The sequence below is a fragment of the Poecilia mexicana genome, unplaced genomic scaffold (genome assembly GCF_051168715.1).
Source record: "Poecilia mexicana isolate PSO_F unplaced genomic scaffold, ASM5116871v1 scaffold_16, whole genome shotgun sequence".
Classification (NCBI taxonomy): Eukaryota; Metazoa; Chordata; class Actinopteri; order Cyprinodontiformes; family Poeciliidae; genus Poecilia; species Poecilia mexicana.
Window position 1 is genome coordinate 17,852,386 of NW_028263385.1, and position 17,775 is coordinate 17,870,160.

At 41.9% G+C, this 17,775-nt stretch overlaps 2 protein-coding genes across 2 annotated transcripts; both read left to right on the plus strand.

The window, feature by feature from the left end:
- The first annotated feature begins 9,482 nt into the window (after positions 1 to 9,482).
- On the plus strand, positions 9,483 to 14,436 carry smpd5 (sphingomyelin phosphodiesterase 5). Its single transcript, XM_015004345.2, has 8 exons — positions 9,483 to 9,704; positions 10,490 to 11,656; positions 12,386 to 12,461; positions 12,537 to 12,677; positions 12,775 to 12,864; positions 13,227 to 13,290; positions 13,424 to 13,583; positions 13,741 to 14,436. Exons 2-8 carry the CDS (start codon positions 10,586 to 10,588, stop codon positions 13,846 to 13,848), a joined length of 1,710 nt encoding a protein of 569 aa, XP_014859831.2. The 5' UTR covers positions 9,483 to 9,704; positions 10,490 to 10,585; the 3' UTR covers positions 13,849 to 14,436.
- A 675-nt stretch (positions 14,437 to 15,111) lies between these two features.
- malsu1 (mitochondrial assembly of ribosomal large subunit 1) lies at positions 15,112 to 16,586 on the plus strand. Its single transcript, XM_015004346.2, has 4 exons — positions 15,112 to 15,509; positions 15,931 to 16,106; positions 16,200 to 16,281; positions 16,360 to 16,586. The coding sequence occupies exons 1-4, from the start codon at positions 15,203 to 15,205 to the stop codon at positions 16,515 to 16,517; spliced, it is 723 nt and encodes a 240-aa protein (XP_014859832.2). The 5' UTR covers positions 15,112 to 15,202; the 3' UTR covers positions 16,518 to 16,586.
- Positions 16,587 to 17,775: the final 1,189 nt, after the last annotated feature.

Consider the following 17,775-nt stretch of genomic DNA (forward strand, 5'->3'; position numbering starts at 1 on the left):
ACATATTCAAACATAAACTCTGTAAACAGAGCACTACTTTCCTTTATGTCCCTTTTTTAACATGTGTAATGTAAACTAATATTGTTACTAAATCTGTCTTTCTTCTTTCAGAGGTTTGCTGACATGATTTTGTTTTGTTTTTTTATTTTTTCCCTCTTGAAGCCAGCCAGCCTCGGCAGATGGCTGCTCATCCTGAGCCTGGTTCTGCTGGAGGTTTCTCCTTTTAAAGGGAGTTTTCCTCTCCACTGTTGCCTTGTGCTTGCTCAGGATGGGGGATCCCTTGGATTAAACATCCATCGCGATCTGCTGGTGACCCCTCCGCAGAATCGCCACCTTAACGTGGTGGAGGGGTTTGAGTATCCCAATGACCCAGATGGAGATTTTGTCTTGGGCTGAGGCTTCCCAGGACAGGTTGCCACTAGGGAGGGATCAGACTAAGAGCGATTCAAGGTTTTCAATGAAGGACGACCAAAGCGATCAGGTGTTTCTAGGAGACGGGCCGTTATCCCAAGTCCAGTTTTGCAGGAAGTTTCTCCCTATAAAAATTCAGTTATCTTCCTCACTGATAAAAATTTCAATTAATTCACTGTACTCCAATCCTCTCCTGAGACTGCTGTCTGTGTTTCCATTAAGGTACCAGAATGGGAGGCTCCTAAGGTCAGATGAGGACTTTGGTCTATTTGGACGAGGGGCTTCCGTTCCACATGGCCAACGTGTGAGACAAGTGGAGATGTGAGCCAGATGCACTGCTGTGGGAGGTTCTGGCTCAATACTTGGAGAGGAGCCACTCACCCACACTTGAAGGAGGTCCACACCTTGGAGCAGTCGCCTACACCTGAAGGGATTGATGGGTCCATGCTTGAAGGAGAACTGTGCATGACAGAGGGCCAGAAGGAGGCATGCACATGTCAGGTCCGTGGTTTCTGGGCATATGCCAACATGCCTGGGCTTCTGTCCACATCCTCTAGGCTTGTGTTTTAAAAATAAAGGCCTCAAAAGTACTTCAAATGGTTACTGGTGTTGTATGTTAAAGAAAAAACCCTCTAGGGTAGATTTAGAGCCTGTTGGAGGAACTGCATATCAAACATGGCTTACAAACACCTCAGGAACCCCCTGAAGAAAACCTGATAGGAAAAACTACACTGGACTAACTGACTAAACCCCAGGGAGGAGCGACAAAGTATCTGGATATTTTTAACTTATTGTACGAAAGCTAAAGCTAAACTTCCACTGAGTTTTGAAGAAAGTGCCTAAAAATACTTTTCAAAAAACATTTTTATTTAGTCTGATAATGATGGCATTAAGGCTTTAAAGAAAACTGAAAGGTTTCAGCATCCACACATTTAGGTTGAGGAAAGTTTCCCTTTGTGTGTTTGAGTCGCTCTGGAAAGAAAATATTCAATCTTTCCCTGATGAGAGAATCTGTGTGATCCCAGAGGTGTCAGAGTCCACAGACGGAAATCAGTGGTGGAGAAAGTACTCAAAAAATTTACTTAAGTAAAAGTACAAATACACAGATAAAAATGTACTCAAGTAAAAGTAAAACTACCACATTATTTGTACTTAAGTAAAAGTAAAAAAGTACTGGCTTTAAAAAATACTTAAGTATTAAAAGTAAAAGTACTTACTGAATGCATTACCTAATCCCTAATACAATATCATTAAGTGAACCGATTATTTAATTTTAATACATTAGAAATGTGACATTTTAATGAACAATGCCACAGATAAAGCATGTTTTTATTATGTTTACTCTCTGTAACATAGTTTAGACTTAGATATGTGATTCTATGCATCATAATTTCTTGTCTCCTGTCCCAACATAGCATGAACTTCACTTTTTTTGCCACTAGTGGCATTTATTTTTAAAGAAATCCAACAGAAAGGGGATGGAAAGAAGGTGGGTGGGGGAGGACATGCAACCGAGGAGCCAGTAGCAGTAAGTCAAGACCAGCACCCTGCGCTACGTGACACAAAAACATTTTTACCTATCAAAATTGCTTCTCAAATTGATCGGAAAGATCCACATTCCCATAAAACACCTAGATATTAAATACTTACAGCTGAAATAAATTTAATCAGTAAAGATTCGTCCAGAAGAATCGGATTGTTCCTGAATATCATATCACTATATTGCAGACTTTGGTCACAGCGTTGTCTCATATTTGCGACACCTCAGTCAACACCTCCACAAAGTAATTCAGTGCATGAGTGACAACTTTCTTAACCATGTAATCCCTAAAATGGTGGGTTTTATTTTGCAAATTACTTGAAATAAATACAGTTTACGAGTTGAAAAACAGGAGAAATACAAAACTTAAATTTATGCACATTTATTGACTTGCATTCACGAATTTAAATGTCCACACATGCATTTTTTATTGAATGTAGCCCCACCTTACACATAACTCCTTGTGTTTCCATAGCAACTAAAACAAACAAGAACCTGACACAGGTTGTTTGACATCATCATGTCATCATTGTTCTCATCGATGATGTCATAAAGGTTCAAAAGATTATTAACATTTGGAATACAAGAATTTTCAGTTTGCTTTTCAACTTCCTTGGAGATACAGCATTTTCAGTTTCAGAGAGACAATTTCAACCAGTGACTTTTGAAACCATTTCAAATTACTGTGAAAATGTTGCTTACTATCGGTTGGGGCCTTGGCTACCTAGTCACAAAAGGAGTTCAGAAACTACTGGGAAATAATACCGAAGAAGTTGTTGAAGAACTCAGGGACTACGAAGAGGATAACAGGAGGAGATACTTTGGTTTTGAGGAAGCGATTCCTGAAGACCAAAGTGACACGGAAGCTTCCACCATCATTGTCAGTGCCATTTCAGGTGTCGTGACAAGTTTAACAACCTTTACTCCAGAAGATATCGTGGCTTTAGAAAGCATCTGTGGACTGCATTGGGACACTTGCTCTGGGGACGCAGACACTGATAGTGAAAGTTTTGATAAAGACCAAAATGACATGGACGCTTCCGCCAACCTTGTCAGTGCCACTTCAGATGTCTTGACAAGTTTGACAGCTTTTACCCCTGAAGATACTGCGGCTTCTGAAAGCATCTGTGGACTGGACTTGGAAACGTGCCCTGGGGACGCAGACACTAATTATGAAAGTGTTGAAGAACAAAGTGACATGGACGCTTCTGCCAACCTTGTCAGTGCCACTTCAGGTGTCTTGACAAGTTTGGCAACTTTTAATCCTGAAGATACTGCGACTTCTGAAAGCATCTGTGGACTGGACTTGGAAACGTGCCCTGGGGACGCAGACACTAATTATGAAAGTGTTGAAGAACAAAGTGACATGGACGCTTCTGCCAACCTTGTCAGTGCCACTTCAGGTGTCTTGACAAGTTTGGCAACTTTTAATCCTGAAGATACTGCGGCTTCTGAAAGCATCTGTGGACTGGACTTGGAAACGTGCCCTGGGGAAGGAGACACTAATTATGAAAGTGTTGAAGAACAAAGTGACATGGACGCTTCTGCCAACCTTGTCAGTGCCACTTCAGGTGTCTTGACAAGTTTGGCAACTATTAATCCTGAAGATACTGTGGCTTCAGAAAGTATCTGTGGACTGGACTTGGAAACTTGTCCTGGGGATGCAGACACTGATGTTTGTAAAAGTGTTGAAGTTCCCCTTGAAAAAATGGACCTGGCCGTTGAAGCGGACTGTGACGGCCGGGAAGATGCGATACATTTTGAACAAGTCTATGAGGATTCATTGGTAGAAGCAACTTCTTCTGCTGATGGAAACTCAAAAGATAGAGTTCAAAATTACGCAGACCATTTTGATGGCATGGACGCTGCATATATGGACGATTCCCCGAAGGAAATCCCTTCTACAAGCACAATTGCTCATAATGTTGTGGCACAATTTGAAGTAGTGTCTGAGCATTCTACAGTAAGACAATCTTCTTCAGAAATATTCACAGAAGATGACATTGACTTCTCCGAAAATTATGACAGGAGGGGTTTTTCCTCTAAAGAAACATCCGTCCTGGGATATTTAGATCTGACAAATTATGTGCCATATTTTAACAGAATTTCTGAGTGTTCATCATCAGAAGAAACGTTTTCAGAAGAAAGCGTGGTACATGATGTTCAACCTAAGCCACAACATCATGAAAGCATGCATGCTAAAGAAATGGATGTTTCCTTTGAGGAAGTCCGTTCTGAAAGCAGAAATGCCGGAAATTTTAGGTCACGAGTTTCCAAGTGGCTTCGCCGGGTAGGGAGTAGGTTGGCAAATCTCCGACCAAGGAGAAAAAACTAACTACTCTCTTTCTTGGCGAAGAAAAGTTTGAGGAAGCTCCTTAGCAAGTTCTTCACCTCTGGTTCCATCCACTTCGGAGGAAGTGGATGGAACATGGCCCACACAAAGTCGTTCCCCAACTCCATTGTCAATGCAGCTTATCGGAGATGTGGCCACAAGATTTCCTGTGCCTGTTTTAGGGACAACCCTAGAATCAGCTCATAGGCACCAGAAGGGAGGGATGCTCTCAAGCCAACACAGAGGGGAAACAAGAGACAGCTGGAGACAACTAAGGGGTAGATGGTTGGACGAACTCCCACGCACCGCACCTGGACGAGCGATCCAACTCTCACTGAAAACGAGCCTGACTTAATGCTGGCAATGCGGACCAGAGTCTGACACCGGTCGTACAAGGACCTGACAGCGTCTATCAAAGGGCCCGGTACCCCATACTCCCGGAGGACCCCCCCACAAGACTCCCCAAGGACGTGGTTGAACGCCTTCTCCAAGTTCACAAAACACATGTAGACCGGTTGGACAAACTCCCATGCACCCTCCAGGATCCTGCTGAGGGTGTAGAGCTGGTCCAGCGTTCCACGGCCAGGACATAAACCACACTGCTCTTCCTGAATCCGAGGTTCGACTATCCGATGGACCCTCCTCTCCAGGACCCCTGAATGCAGCTTGCCAGGGAGGCTTAAGAGTGTGACACCTCTGTAATTGGAGGACATTCTCCGGTCCCCCTTTTTGAACAGGGGGACCCTCACCCTAGTCTGCCGATCCAGGGGAACTTCCCCCGATGTCCATGCGATAATGCAGAGTTGCATCAACCAACACAACCCAACAACATCCAGAGCCTTAAGGAACTCCAGCCGATTCTCATCCACTCCTGGGGTCCTGCCACCGAGGAGCTTTTTGACCACCTCAGCGACTTCGTCCCAGGAGAGAGAGTCCCCAGGCTCAGCTTCCTCAATGGAAGGTATGTTGGTGGGATTGAGGAGGTCTTCGAAGAATCCCGCCCACCGGCCCACAATGTCCCTAGTCGAGGTCAGCAGCACACCACCCCCACTATAAACAGCGTTGGTGCTATACTTCTTCTCCAGTGCAGTGCAGCACCAACACTGTTTATAGTGGGGATGGTGTGCTGCTCACCTCGACTCGGGACATTGTAGCCCGGTGGGCGGGATACTTCGAAGACCTCCTCAATCCCACCAATATGCCTTCCACTGAGGAAGCTGAGCCTGGGGACTCTGGGTTGGGCTCTCCAATCTCTAGGGACGAGGTAAACGAGGTGGTTAAGAAGCTCCTCGGTGGCAGGGCCCCATGGGTGGATGAGATTCGGCCGGAGTTCCTTAAGGCCCTGGATGTTGTTGGGTTGTGTTGGTTGATGTGACTCTGCAATATTGCATGGACATTGGGGACAGTTCCCCTGGATTGGCAGACTGGGGTGGTGGTCCCCCTGTTCAAAAAGGGGGACCGGAGAATGTCCTCCAATTACAGAGGGGTCACACTCTTAAGCTTCCCTGGCAAGGTCTATTCAGGGGTCCTGGAGAAGAGGGTCCGTCGAATAGTCGAACCTCGGATTCAGGAAGAGCAGTGTGGTTTTCATCCTGGCCGTGGAATGCTGGACCAGCTCTACACCCTCAGCAGGGTCCTGGAGGGTGCGTGGGAGTTCGCCCAACCGGTCTACATGTGTTTTGTGGACTTGGAGAAGGTGTTCGACCACGCCTCTCAGGGAGTCCTGTGGGTTGGTCCTCTGGGAGTATGGGGTACCGGGCCCTTTGATAGACGCTATTAGGTCCCTGTATGACCGGTGTCAGAGTCTGGTCCGCACTGCCGGCAGTAAGTCGGGCTCGTTTCCGGTGAGAGATAGGGTGAGAAGCTCGGTCATCTGGGAGGGACTCAGAGTAGAGCCGCTGCTCCTTCACGTCGAGAGGAGCCCTTTGAGGCTCGGGCATCTGGTCAGGATGCCTTCTGGAAGCCTCCCTGCCTAGGTGTTCCGGGCACGTCCCACCAGCAGGAGGCCCCGAAGAAGACCCAGGACATGCTGGAGGGACTATGTCTCTCGGCGGACGGAGGCGAGAAGACTGCGGCGGACGGAGGCGAGAAGACTGCGGCGGACGGAGGCGAGAAGACTGCAGTGGACGGAGGCGAGAAGACTGCGGCGGCAGGAGGAAAGAACATTGCGGCGGACGGAGGCGAGAAGACTGCGGCGGCAGGAGGACAGAACATTGCGGCGGACGGAGGCGAGAAGACTGCGGCGGACGGAGGCGAGAAGACTGCGGCGGACGGAGGCGAGAAGACTGCGGCGGACGGAGGCGAGAAGACTGCGGCGGACGGAGGCGAGAAGACTGCAGCGGACGGAGTCGAGAAGACTGCAGCGGACGGAGGCGAGAAGACTGCAGTGGATGGAGGCGAGAAGACTGCGGCGGCAGGAGGAAAGAACATTGCGGCGGACGGAGGCGAGAAGACTGCGGCAGACGGAGGCGAGAAGACTGCGGCGGACGGAGGCGAGAAGACTGCAGTGGACGGAGGCGAGAAGACTGCGTCGGACGGAGGAGAGAAGACTGCGGCGGACGGAGGCGAGAAGACTGCGGCGGACGGAGGCGAGAATACTGCCGCGGCAGGAGGAGAGAAGACTGCCGCGGCAGGAGGAGAGAAGACTGCGGCGGACGGAGGAGAGAAGACTGCGGCGGACGGAGGCGAGAAGACTGCGGCGGGACATTATGACCCTGGAAAACTAAATCCTCACACTTCTCTATGGAGGACCAAAATACATGACTGCTAGTTTGCCCGTTCAAATTCTCCTTACTTGTGAGTGTGTCCTGCATGGTGGTTTGTCCTGTGTCACTGTGTTGCCCTGGGATGGATTGGCAACCTCTACAATTCCATGTTGTGAATTTAAGTTATATATTTTTTTTGCACCATTTAAAATGAAAACACTGACACTTTTACATAAACTGTTGTTACATTTAACACAAACTGTCTGAGAGCATTAATATATTCAAACATAAACTCTGTAAACAGTACAGCAGCACTACTTTCCTTTATGTCCCTTTTTTAACATGTGTAATGTAAACTAATATTGTTACTAAATCTGTCTTTCTTCTTTCAGAGGTTTGCTGACATGATTGTGTTTGTTTTTTTATTTTTGCCCTTTTGAAGCCAGCCAGCCTCGGCAGATGGCTGCTCATCCTCAGCCTGGTTCTGCTGGAGGTTTCTCCTTTTAAAGGGAGTTATCCTCTCCACTGTTGCCTTGTGCTTGCTCAGGATGGGGGATCCCTTGGATTAAACATCCATCGCGATCTGCTGGTGACCCCTCCGCAGAATCGCCACCTTAACGTGGTGGAGGGGTTTGAGTATCCCAATGACCCAGATGGAGATTTTGTCTTGGGGTTCAGCTAGTAGTGAGGCTTCCCAGGACAGGTTGCCACTGGGGAGGGATCAGACTAAGAGCGATTCAAGGTTTTCAATGAAGGACGACCAAAGCGATCAGATGTTTCTAGGAGACAGGTCGTTATCCCAAGTCCGGTTTTGCAGGATGTTTCTCCCTATAAAAATTCGGACGGAGGCGAGAAGACTGCGGCGGACGGAGGCGAGAAGACTGCGGCGGCAGGAGGCGAGAAGACTGCGGCGGACGGAGGCGAGAAGACTGCGGCGGGACATTATGACCCTGGAAAACTAAATCCTCACACTTCTCTATGGAGGACCAAAATTGACATAAGAAATAAAAGAATAAATATATATTTTGATAAGAATTATATTTTTCTTCATATATTTATTTATTTATTCTTTTAGTTATATATTTATCTTCCAGAGCTCCAGGCCCCTCTCATTTTCCAGCACCATCCCCAGCCATTCTGACTATGGAGGACCAAAACTGACATAAAAGAATAAATATATATCCGACATGTATAAGTAATATATATATATATATATATATATATATATATATATATATATATATATATATATATATATATATATATATATATATATATTACTTATACATGTCGGATATATATTTATATATATTGTCGGATATATGTATATATATATATGTATATATATATATATATATATATATAAATATATATATATATATATATATTTATATATATATATATATTTATATATATATACATATACATATATATATATGTATATATATATATATATATATATATATATATATATATATATATATATATGTATATATATATATATATATATCACCGCGGGTGGTCTCTTCTCTGAGCTCGGGTCCTCTACCAGAGGCCTGGGAGCTTGAGGGTTCTGCGCATTATTTTGGCTGTGCCTACAACTGCACATTTCTGGACTGAGATGTCTGATGTTGTTCCTGGGATCTGTTGTAGCCACTGCTCCAGTTTGGGTTGACTGCCCCGAGGACCCCGATGACCACAGGCACCACTGTGGTCTTCACCTTCCAGGCCTTCTCCAGTTCCTCTCTCTCTCTCTCTCTCTCTCTCTCTCTCTCTCTCTCTCTCTCTCTCTATATATATATATATATATATATATATATATATATATATATATATATATATATATGGAGACACACACACCACATAATAATGAAATAATAAATATATAAATAAAAGAATAAATATATATCTAACATGTATAAATATGTAATATATATATTCTTCTATATGAATAAAATATATAAAAAAAGAATAAATATATATTTTAATAAGAAATAAAAGCATAAATATATATTTTGATAAAGGCATACATATATATTTAGTTTTTTCTTTTCCTTACACACGAGTTTCCGTCAAAATATTTTGCTTCGTCTTTTGCTTTTTTGCAGTTTAGATGCTAAAAATTTACCCGAGCAGTTCCAGAAATGTTTTAATACAGGTTATCCAGAGGCAAATCCTTCTTTCTGCCACAATTTTAGAATTTAGTGGAATATAATATGCGCTATTGCTTAAAACGTGGGAAATTGCTTATTTGCTGACAAGCTACTCCATCATCCTAGAGTTAAATAAATACAAACAAGCATTAGCAATATAAAATTAATCCGGAAAAAAATAGCACAGAATTACATATTTGAATGTATCTTAATAGGACATAAATTAAAGGGGTCAAGATAACAAAAAGAGAAATAACAGAAACAAAAGAGCCTTGAGTTGATATCCGATTATTTTATGAACAGTGGAAAATGACGGGGCACTAACGTGACTGGCAACAACGAAGGGGGCGTGGCCTAAATTCAGCCGGGACAGGAAGGGTTTTTTTTACGCTTCAAAGTGCTGCTTTCGCGGCTCGGTTATTCTGATTTCCCCTCAAAGCCTGCATGCTGGCGGTGAACATTTGATATACGAAAAACAAAAATAGATATGTTGGTACTAGTACACCAGCAGTGTTTATAATGAATGGGTCCATCACACGGACTTCCGATTTTGTCCGGTTCAGGTAAGACCATTGGATCAAATCATCAAAAGACAGCTAAGCAGTTTAAGCTAGCTTCCCTCCCTTGTAGACACAGGTGATCGAGATTACAGAATGTGAGTGATGTGTTATAAACCAATTTCAAAGCGTGATCATTCATTAGTATTATGTTATAATCTAGGTCTGACGTTTTGGTGGCTTTATTTTTGTTTTAAGTGAAGCGTTTCATTGGGCAGGTCAGATTGAGAAATGTTCTAACTTGAATGTGCTTCACGTGAAATAATTTAAATTAAAATTAAAATGTTGCAAAGCAAGTTTTGAGAAGAGTTAAGCTGTGCCTCAACCAACAGTTGCAGACGGTGTATTTCATGTGTAAATCCACACAAAGGCAAGGGTGTGGTGCTCAGATCAGCATAACATTACCTTACAGATGGATTACACTATGTTCATATTCACTGACGATTTTAAAGAGGAACGTGACTATTTTACACTGTTTTTAATCAGGACAACTTGCAAAACCGTGCTTGGAAGGAGTGTGGCTGTTAAACTATTCATATTTAAACTTTTTGTCATTTTGTCTGTTTAAAGCAGTAAGTGTATTTTATTAAGACTTTATAACAACATAAAGTAGTGCATAGGCTCTGCATTTTTCATCCACGGAATGCAGTGTAATTCTGTGACTTTGTATTTTCCACTACATGCACTGACATGCAGTCAGAAGCTAGTTCTTCCTGGGAACTCTGGTGCATATGTTGATGCTGTGTGTAAGAAGAAGAATGCACCATGATAGTCTTTTCTTTCTCTTCTAGAGTCTCTGGAGAGAGAGATTTACCTCTGGAATAATGCCAGAGCAGGATATCTGGATGCTGTTCAACCTTCTTTTTGTTTAGAGACAACGGGGAGCCATGGTTCTACGGGCGTCTCCTTTCCCCAATGGGTTCGTTGCTGGACTCCACGCCATAGGATGGGCGTTAATTGTGCCATGCTTCTGGTATCTTGATCGCGTTATTGCTGTGTGCAAGTCCACCACAAAGGAGAAGAGGGAGCGACAGGAGGAAGAATGCTACCTCCACCCCCTCAAGGTCTTCTTCGGCTCTATTTTCTTCTTCCTTTTCTTCCTCCTCACAGCCCCCTTGGCTTTCCTGGGATTTTTGCTCTGGGCGCCGCTTCAGGCCTGCCGCCGGCCGTTTTCCTACCACAGAGTGGAACCAACCTCAGCAGAGAGGGAGACAAACAGAGGCTTTGAGCAAACGGGAAAGGCGTCCTTTACCTTCGCCTCAGCCAATCTGTGTCTCTTACCAGACAGCCTGGCTCGCTTCAACAACCTGGGCCACACCCAGCGGAGGGCGTACGAGATCGGCAAGCGTATCGCGGAGAGCGTCGTGCGACCCAATGTGATAATCACAGTGGAATCTCCCAGCAGCTGCGGCCCTGTCAGCCCCTCGGACAGCATCATCCCCAGAGCGTGCTCAGACACAGACGGGGGCTTAGAGGGGCAGTCTCAACCCACAGGAGAACCAACCGAAAGTTCTGTGTCCTCCGATGACGCAGAGGAACCACTGACCGAGCCATCCTCTTCCCAACTGAACTATAATGAGAACTCCAACAAACAGGGGCAGCCTGGTCGCAAGAGTCCTGCTGCTTTGTTCTCCCAGCGTACTCGTCAGCAGGATGAGGAACCCTGGGAGGTGTCGCCCTTCTTCCCGGCCAATATCGATATACTGTGTCTGGAAGAGGTGTTTGATAAGAGAGCTGCTATGAAGCTCACCAATACACTTAAACCACTGTTTGGACACATACTGCATGACGTCGGCGTGTACGCCTGCCAGCCGCCGTGCAGATGTTCTGCCTTTAAGTTCTTCAACAGTGGTCTGTTCATGGCCAGTAGGTTCCCGGTGCTGGAGGCCCAGTACCACTGGTTTCCCAACAGCCGTGGGGAAGACGCTCTGGCTGCCAAGGGTCTGCTCGCCACTAAGGTGCCTCGTTAATCTGACAATAAGTTGTTTTTTATTTATGTGTTGAGGAATGTACTAGCATATCAGCTTCCTGAGCTAATCTACTAGAAGAGATTGAGTCACAAACATATGAAAAGATATCCTAAGTAGTTCATCATGCTGGTTCAACTAAATAAGCTTTGATTCTTGATTAAGGAAGATGGTTTAATAATCCAAACAGGTTATTAAATTAAATTAAACTAATCTGCTAATTCCATTTTGTTTTTAGTTTAAAGGCTATATAGCACAATTGAGAAAAGTGCTGAAGGCTTTTTAGCACTTGAGGTTTTTAATCCATCAGAGATCAGAGGAAAATGATCCCCACTTATGCATCTAAGCATGCGGGGATCTGTTTTTTATTAACCTTACAACAGGGTGATTTGTTCATACTTCAAAAATGCTGGGAAGACTTAGTTTGCATTTAATGAACAAAAAAAAGCAGATTTTTTCAGCATTTTGTTGTCAAAATAAGATTTATCAGGTTATTAGTTTATATTTTTCTATTCAAGCTATATAAATGCCTTCAAATTAAAGGTTGGGTTGTCTTTTTAGAAGTTAAATTTGATATGATGCTCCTGCCAAACATGATGAATTTTTTTGAAGAAGGTACTCACTAATAGCAGAAGATGCCAATAAGTATGGGAGGGGGCTGAATTTGTTTTACCAGTAACCCTAAGATGAGATCAAACCCCATTATTTCAACATTTTCAGGTTCTAATCGGGCAGAATCAGAAACAGAAGAAAGTGGTTGGCTATTTCAACTGCACGCATCTTCATGCACCGGAGGGTGAGCACCAATTTCATATTTGGTCCGATCAGATAGGCTCACGTTCTTAAACTACGTTCCCCGTGTTGCCCACAGGTGAGGGGAAGATTCGCTGTGACCAGCTGGACATGGTCACCAGGTGGATCGGGGAATTCCAGGCCGCCCACAAACAGCCTGACGAGGAGGTGGTTTTTGATGTGCTCTGCGGGGATTTTAACTTTGACAACTGCTCACCTGGTTTGTCTTGTTCGCAGTTGTAGCTGGTGTTATGTTAAGGACATTTAAAAGCTCATTTTAGACCTGTTTGAATAAGCATGTAACCTGTCCTGTGTAGATGACGTTTTGGAACAGAACCACAGTTTGTTTGAGGAGTACAGAGATCCGTGCAGAGCAGAAGCTGGAAAAGAGAAGCCCTGGGTTATTGGTTGGTATTATTTACATCTTTAAAACTAGACTACATACAGTGCATTGCTAATGTATTCATACCCTTTTCTCAATTGCGTTTTTATCACTTCAGTCAGGAGGTTTGAATTGTAGTGTGTACACCAGACTTTTTACATTAGCTTTTTTTTTATGTGCGAATCATGTTGAAACTGCATCACGTCCCTTCCACCTGATGGTTTCGCACTTCTTCATGGTGCTTTGTCTGTAAAAAAATCCCTGACAAAATGTGGTTAAACTCAAGGGATACGAGTCCTTTTTCAAAACACAATACTTGTATGTGGTAAATGTTGACAGTCCTGATTGGACAATCTTACGACTGTGTTTTGTTTTCCCTAACCAAAGGCACTCTGCTAGAGCAGCCTTCTTTGTATGAGGAGGATGTGAACTCCCCAGAAACGCTACAAAGGTTTGTTTTTTTTCTAGTTTTCTTCTGTTTACTCCAGCAGAAATATGATGAGAGTAGCATTATGTAAATTTGGAGTATTCACTGTGGTGACATGACAAACTGTTTTTTTTTTTTTTTCTTTGTGCCTCTGTAGGACTTTGGTATCAGAGGAGACGAGGAAGCAGTACATCTCTCCTCCTGTTCCTAAACAGGGTGTTCCTCTGGTTTACCCAGAATCTGGCCAGCCTTGGATTGGGCGTCGGATTGATTACATTCTCTACCGGGAAACCTCTATTTCAAAGCTCTGCAGAACAGTACGTTCAATGATGAGTTCTTGTCTTGCCGTGCTCTGTTCCCATTTAACCCATGTTCCTCCTCATTCTAGAAAATAGCCTAATATATTGAGAGTTCATCATATATTAACAAATTAAAGCAAAGCTAACATATTTGGGTTTGCTTTTACCCATGCAGGAACTGGAAGAGGTGACCTTCATATCTCAGCTGGCTGGGCTTACTGATCATATTCCTGTTGGCTTGAAATTGAAAGTCAGTATGAACGCTGACTACGAGGATGAATGAGAGCTAATTTTAAAGAGCGGGGGCCAAATGTACACAATTTTACACAGTTTTACTTTAAACTGTTTATTGACATACTTGAATTTGTAATTTTAGGAAAACTTTTAACCACTGGGTAAGTTTGTGACACAGGTGGAACTTAGTTTTTTTTTTAATATTTTTTTATGGTTTCACACTTCATATGCATTTTATACATTCGGAGCTGCTCAGAGTTGTTGCATTGATCTTTATAAAGCTATGTTTTCAATCAGCAGAAAAGAAAATTCTTCTTAAATAAATTAAGAGTAATTTAATTTTTCTATCCTGATATAAATGTGTCCTCTACTATGATGTTAAACATTTGACTATTAAACTCATTGATCACAGGTGCCATTGAGTTCATAAAGTTTGCATGCATGATCACAAATTTATTGCATCTCATAAGCAAACTGCTGGTTTGGGTTTGTGTATTTATAGGCTGATTTGGTTAAATCACTCAGAATAGATTAGTATGATCAGAATGATTAGGATGATTACTAAGAGATTAGATTATGTCAGATTGGTTTAGATTGTTTTTTTTTTTTATTTAATAAATGATATAATTTAAATATGCTCCTTAGAGTCTTCTCCTGTTGTGTTCTTTTGCTGTTTAATGATCAGCATTATTTTATGCTATAAAACATTTACATTCGATTTAAAAAAAACCCCATACGATATCTTCAAGGGAGCAGCATTTGCTCATGGGACTGTTCAAGAGAAATGCAATGTACTCAGTGTTAATTTTATACAGTTAAACCCCAAATTATTCATACTCCTTTTAGATATGATATTAATGTAAATAAAATCATCTAAATTACCTTTTTAAAATCGGTACTTCTTTTACTTTGTTTCATTATCATGTTTAATTTTCAATCACACAAACTATGCTATTATTGGTTAAATTTAAAAAGTATATAATCAAAAGCTGCCAGAAGATCTATGTGTATTTCTTACTTTAACTGTTAAGTCTCAACAAATCAATGAAAAAAAAAGAAAATATTACTATTTATTTACTACAGATGACTAGTATGTCGTGATTCTAATTAAGTAATTGAACACGTTACTCTGAAAGTGCTCTCTGTGTTAGGACTTGTTTCACTCGATCATAAGTCAAGATAAACCGTTTAAAGCTGGTTTATAATGTGAAATACGAGGCAGTATGTTTGAGAGTATTCGCCGACAGGTGGCGGTATTTCCTGTTATTTTATTCACAGCATAGAAAACAACGAAGAACTGTACAAACCAATCAGAATCCAAGGACAAGATCCACTTCCTGTTTTTACCGCTCGTGGGGCAACCTTAACAGAAAGCGACTGTTTTGCTCTGTAGCTTAAAAATCATGAATATTCTGTGTAAATCCAGGATATTGGTATCGTCAGTTTGTCGGAAAAGTAGTTTATTAGATCAATTGGCTGTTCCTGGATGCACGAGTTTGATATTCAAAGCCCGGTGCCACAGTCTTGCTGTTAATTTATCCTCATGTCAACAACGCTGGCGTTACGGAGCGTGTCCCAGGTGTCCCTCTGAGTCAAAAAGATGCTACACAGACAGAGGTGAGGGCAGACTCACAGAAAGACCGGAGAAATTAGAGTACGAAACCGAGGAGGAGGAAGATAACAGGCGTAACTCTAATTCCCAGAACCAGGGTAAGATATATCTAGCTGCTATAATAACAAAGCACGTTATTATAGCAAGCATGTTTTTGTTTTTTACTGTATAAATCTATAAATGTGATGAAATGATCACATAAAATTATGGGAACATGCTGTTTGTTGCTAGTAAAGCAACATTAGTCAGTTACTGTCATTTATTGGCGACTGACTAGTCCAGCACGGTTTTTTTTTTATTATAATCTTATGTACTACATATTTTTGTTAGAGGCTATTTATTTTTACTATTAAAGATTACAAAAAGTATCTATTTTTCAACTTACTTTTTGAAATCTTACATAGGATGCTTTATAATAATAATAATAATAATAATAATTAACAGTCAAATTAATTCCTTATGAAAGTCAGACAGTCTTAAAAATCCTCAAATACTTAAAGATTTTCTTATTTTGTCCAGGATTTTCCGAGGTGTTCACTCTCGACGTTCTGACCTCTCTACTGCGTCAAGAAAATGCTGTGGACCTGTGTGTGATTAAAGTGCCGGATCATATTCAATATGCAGATTACTTCATTGTGGTCAGTGGTGTCTCACCAAGACATATCCGTGCCATGGCTCTTTATGCTATCAAAGTGGTAACTATTCTTGACTTGCTTTCTATTTGATATATTTATAAAAGCAGCCTACATTTGTTTTCAAAGTCAGTACTAAGACTTGCTCTCCTTCAGTTCAAGTTTATGAGGAAACACGGAGAGCCACATGCCAAGATTGAAGGCAAAGATGCAGAGGACTGGATGTGTGTTGACTTTGGTGTGTAAAACTCCTAAAGAAAATGGTTTTTCTCAACTGGTGTTGCTGTTTTAAAAATAGATTTTGTTTCTTTCTCAGGTAAAATGGTTGTTCACTTCATGTTGCCTGAGACCAGAGAAGAGTATGAACTGGAGAAACTGTGGACTTTGCGTACCTACGACGAGCAGCTGAAGAAAATCCCTGTAGAGACGCTTCCAGAAGACTTCATATTTGATGCCAATGAATTTACAAAATGACTGTATATTTAAACAGAGCCAGAAGTCAACTAATTCATAAAAAATTTGTATTAAAAAAATTTAACAAGATCATTCCTTCCTCTTTTTTTTTTTTTTTTTTTTTGCATCGCCCCTATGTCATACTGGTGAAGTTTATAAAACGACTGAGTTCTTGAATATCTGCAGCACAGTCCCCAATAACTTTGAAGATTTTAATTAAAAATTTAAATTTAATTTTACTTCCTTTATCATCTTGATAAGTGTGAGGTAACAAGATCAATATGAAACCTTGTTAGTTATTGACCCAGCTGGTTTAACTTTCTAAATAGTTGCCAAGTGTAGGTATGGGCAACTTTAGACCAGAAGCTATTGTCACTGCATCCTGACTTATTAAGATTCAGACAAATCTGTCTCTCCTGAATGAAGTGTTCTCATATCTTTCCCACTTTTAAGAGTGGATATGAGAATTGGGTCTAAACTGTACTTCGAAGCATGAGATAAAGGATCACTGGACAAAAGTATAACAATGTAGAGTTTTTATTGCATCTACTTGGATATGCAGAAATAATAATTTAACCTCAGAATTGATGGTTGTTTGCAAACATGCAACCCTACCCTAACCCTGACCCTCTCTCTCTCTCTCTCTCTCTCTCTCTCTCTCTCTCTCTCTCTCTCTCTCTCTCTCTCTCTCTCTATATATATATATATATGCGCACTATTTTATCTTACACATTTATCCCTTGTGGTTTTTTATGGATCTTTTTGAGCTTTCCAGCAACGCTAACTTTACAATGTTAACATTTCAAAGTATCTGTAGAGATGGAGAGTGGTTCCAGTTAACTTCACCTAGAAAACTGCATTAGCAGATTATAACAGTTTGCACACTTTGTGACCTTCCAATTATTGGACTGACTCACAGCAGTTTGATGGGTGCAAACAGAGGGATGGAAGGTAACCAAAGCCAACAATTTCAAATTGATGTTTTCTACTTGTTCAAACAGTTTGATTGGAGCATACAGGAAAAACAACGTTGTTATAGCTCAACTTTTACATACGACATGGTTTAACCCAGCACTTAAACTGACTGAAAGCCTGACCTCTAGCTGAACGTCACTGAACCAAGTTTATGATGAAGTATAAAAACAGAGCAGCACCACTGGTTCAAACCTTGTGCTCAATAGCTTCAACATAGTAGGCAACCTCAATACACAATCAGTGTCTGACTCTAATCTAGGGTCCAACTCCTAGCTACTAATTATAACACAAGGTCTTTAAAATC

What these genes read in the sequence shown, in the direction of transcription:
- malsu1 (XM_015004346.2), top strand. Translation starts at nt 15,203, where the DNA reads ATGAATATTCTGTGTAAATCCAGGATATTGGTATCGTCAGTTTGTCGG. An exon ending in CTCTAATTCCCAGAACCAGG is followed by an intron (nt 15,510 to 15,930) that starts GTAAGATATATC and finishes TATTTTGTCCAG; the next exon opens with GATTTTCCGAGGTGTTCACT. An exon ending in CTCTTTATGCTATCAAAGTG is followed by an intron (nt 16,107 to 16,199) that starts GTAACTATTCTT and finishes GCTCTCCTTCAG; the next exon opens with TTCAAGTTTATGAGGAAACA.
- smpd5 (XM_015004345.2), top strand. Translation starts at nt 10,586, where the DNA reads ATGGTTCTACGGGCGTCTCCTTTCCCCAATGGGTTCGTTGCTGGACTC. An exon ending in AGGGTCTGCTCGCCACTAAG is followed by an intron (nt 11,657 to 12,385) that starts GTGCCTCGTTAA and finishes CAACATTTTCAG; the next exon opens with GTTCTAATCGGGCAGAATCA. An exon ending in TCCCCAGAAACGCTACAAAG is followed by an intron (nt 13,291 to 13,423) that starts GTTTGTTTTTTT and finishes GTGCCTCTGTAG; the next exon opens with GACTTTGGTATCAGAGGAGA.